The 1618-nt window shown below is 34.2% G+C and overlaps 1 protein-coding gene across 2 annotated transcripts; it reads right to left on the bottom strand.

Moving 5' to 3' along the window:
• Positions 1–449: 449 nt before the first annotated feature.
• Positions 450–1411, bottom strand: LOC129940430 (rho GTPase-activating protein gacII-like). Of its 2 annotated transcripts, none has more exons than XM_056048774.1 (4): positions 1350–1411; positions 1142–1220; positions 886–1086; positions 450–831 (listed from the first exon to the last, which is right to left on the bottom strand). In XM_056048774.1, the coding sequence occupies exons 1-4, from the start codon at positions 1358–1360 to the stop codon at positions 544–546; spliced, it is 579 nt and encodes a 192-aa protein (XP_055904749.1). In that variant the 5' UTR covers positions 1361–1411; the 3' UTR covers positions 450–543. The 2 variants fall into 2 exon arrangements, with proteins under 2 accessions (XP_055904749.1, XP_055904748.1); XM_056048773.1 differs by having other exon boundaries at positions 1142–1277.
• Positions 1412–1618: the final 207 nt, after the last annotated feature.

A 1618-nucleotide genomic window follows, 5' to 3' on the forward strand; every position in this document is an offset into this window, starting at 1 on the left:
TCAATATTTTAAGAAAAATGAATTTTACAAATTTTTTTTAGTAAAAACTGTGCTGAAAATAATATTTGACTGCTTTTGGCACTCAAATTCTTTGGTTTTTATGAAAAATTTCGTTAAAAACAGACAAAATCGTGCTGAAAGTATAAGCGCGCCCTAGAACTGTAATGCTAACGTGGCCCAATTTGAGTTATGTCAAGTTTTGACAGATTAACAGGGAGGTGAGTATTTTAACAAAATTCAGTATCAATAATGCAAATGAAGGTAAAACAAAAATATTAATTTATTGAAATAAGAATATATAATGAATTTTTTGTTTTGTCTTTTAGTTAAAATTACACTTCTCAACAAGACTTGTTCCTGGCAATCAAATCGCTCTATTCTGATGGCTTATATCCTCATTTTTATCTCTGTAGGAATGAGAAGGGCCGATTATAGCGAAGGGACATACTTATGTCAAAATCAGCTGTCAACAAAAAGAATAATTACTTAAAAGAAAAAAATCAAAATGGATAACGAGACAAAAAAGGTAGAAGTTATTAAATTTTAAACTTCTTGCCTTGATGTTGCTGGTGTTCTTGTTGGTGGTGTAGTTGTTGTCGGTGGTGTTGTTGTTGTTAGTAGTGTTGTTGTTGGTGGTGGTGGTGGTGTTGGTGGTGGTGGTGTTGTTGTTGGTAATGAAGATGAACAGACCGCAGCTTCTTCCAAAAAAAACTCTACATCCACATCAAAAAAATCTGAATCATTTGAGACAGGAGACTCAAACGTTTCTGAGGAGCTGAATAATGGTGCTGCTGAGGACGTATTCGGTGATGAAACTGTTGCACCTGAACTCTGAAAGAAAACAGAATAATTAAACTATTTTCAGATTACAAATTACCCTCTTACCGAAACACTTTTGGCACCAAAATTATACGAATCGCTTTTTGCAAAATTTGGCTTTTTACCAAATAGCTCGTCCATTTCCTCTAAGAACGGTGCAATACAAGGAGATGCACCAGTTCTACCATTATTGTCCTTAGCGTCTCTGTACGCCCTCAGCAGCGTCTGCATCTTCACCTCAAGATGTCGCGATGTGAAACCCGAGTCCTGAAAAATATGTTAAACATTTATTAGTTAATTAAATTAAGTTCATAATAATTACAAAGCCAGCCGCAATCATGTCTTCAACAACGCTTCCATACGCCGAACGTTTTTTCCTTGGGTGGCTAAATTGCTCCTTCCTGGCAGCATAAAAATGCAAAAATGCTTTCGTTTCATCAGTGGTCCAACGTTTAGATCTGAGAATAAAAATTTACTTTATTATTAATACGAGTATATGTATACTTTTTGTTTATAAAATGTTTGTTTACCTTTTCTCCATTGTCCACGAATTATTTGTTTTGTTTTGTTTTGTTTCTTTTCACTCAGAGTCCACCAAATAACAGTTTTGAAAATACGTACTCAAGGGATGTGTTGAAAAAGTATTATTGTTTTTATGTAAAGTTGAATAAGAGTTCAAATTAATGTGTACATGCAGGTTCAGTCAGAATAGAGTTGAGTATGAATTGAAAGATTGAAATGACATAAGAGTGCCTCTCCACATTAAATTTTTACATAATGTTGGGTGCCAGCAGTGAGA

The sequence above is a fragment of the Eupeodes corollae genome, chromosome 1 (assembly GCF_945859685.1).
Source record: "Eupeodes corollae chromosome 1, idEupCoro1.1, whole genome shotgun sequence".
Lineage (NCBI taxonomy): Eukaryota > Metazoa > Arthropoda > Insecta > Diptera > Syrphidae > Eupeodes > Eupeodes corollae.

What these genes read in the sequence shown, in the direction of transcription:
- LOC129940430 (XM_056048773.1), bottom strand. An exon ending in ACATGATTGCGGCTGGCTTT is followed by an intron (nt 1,087 to 1,141) that starts GTAATTATTATG and finishes CATATTTTTCAG; the next exon opens with GACTCGGGTTTCACATCGCG. An exon ending in TTGGTGCCAAAAGTGTTTCG is followed by an intron (nt 832 to 885) that starts GTAAGAGGGTAA and finishes GTTTTCTTTCAG; the next exon opens with AGTTCAGGTGCAACAGTTTC.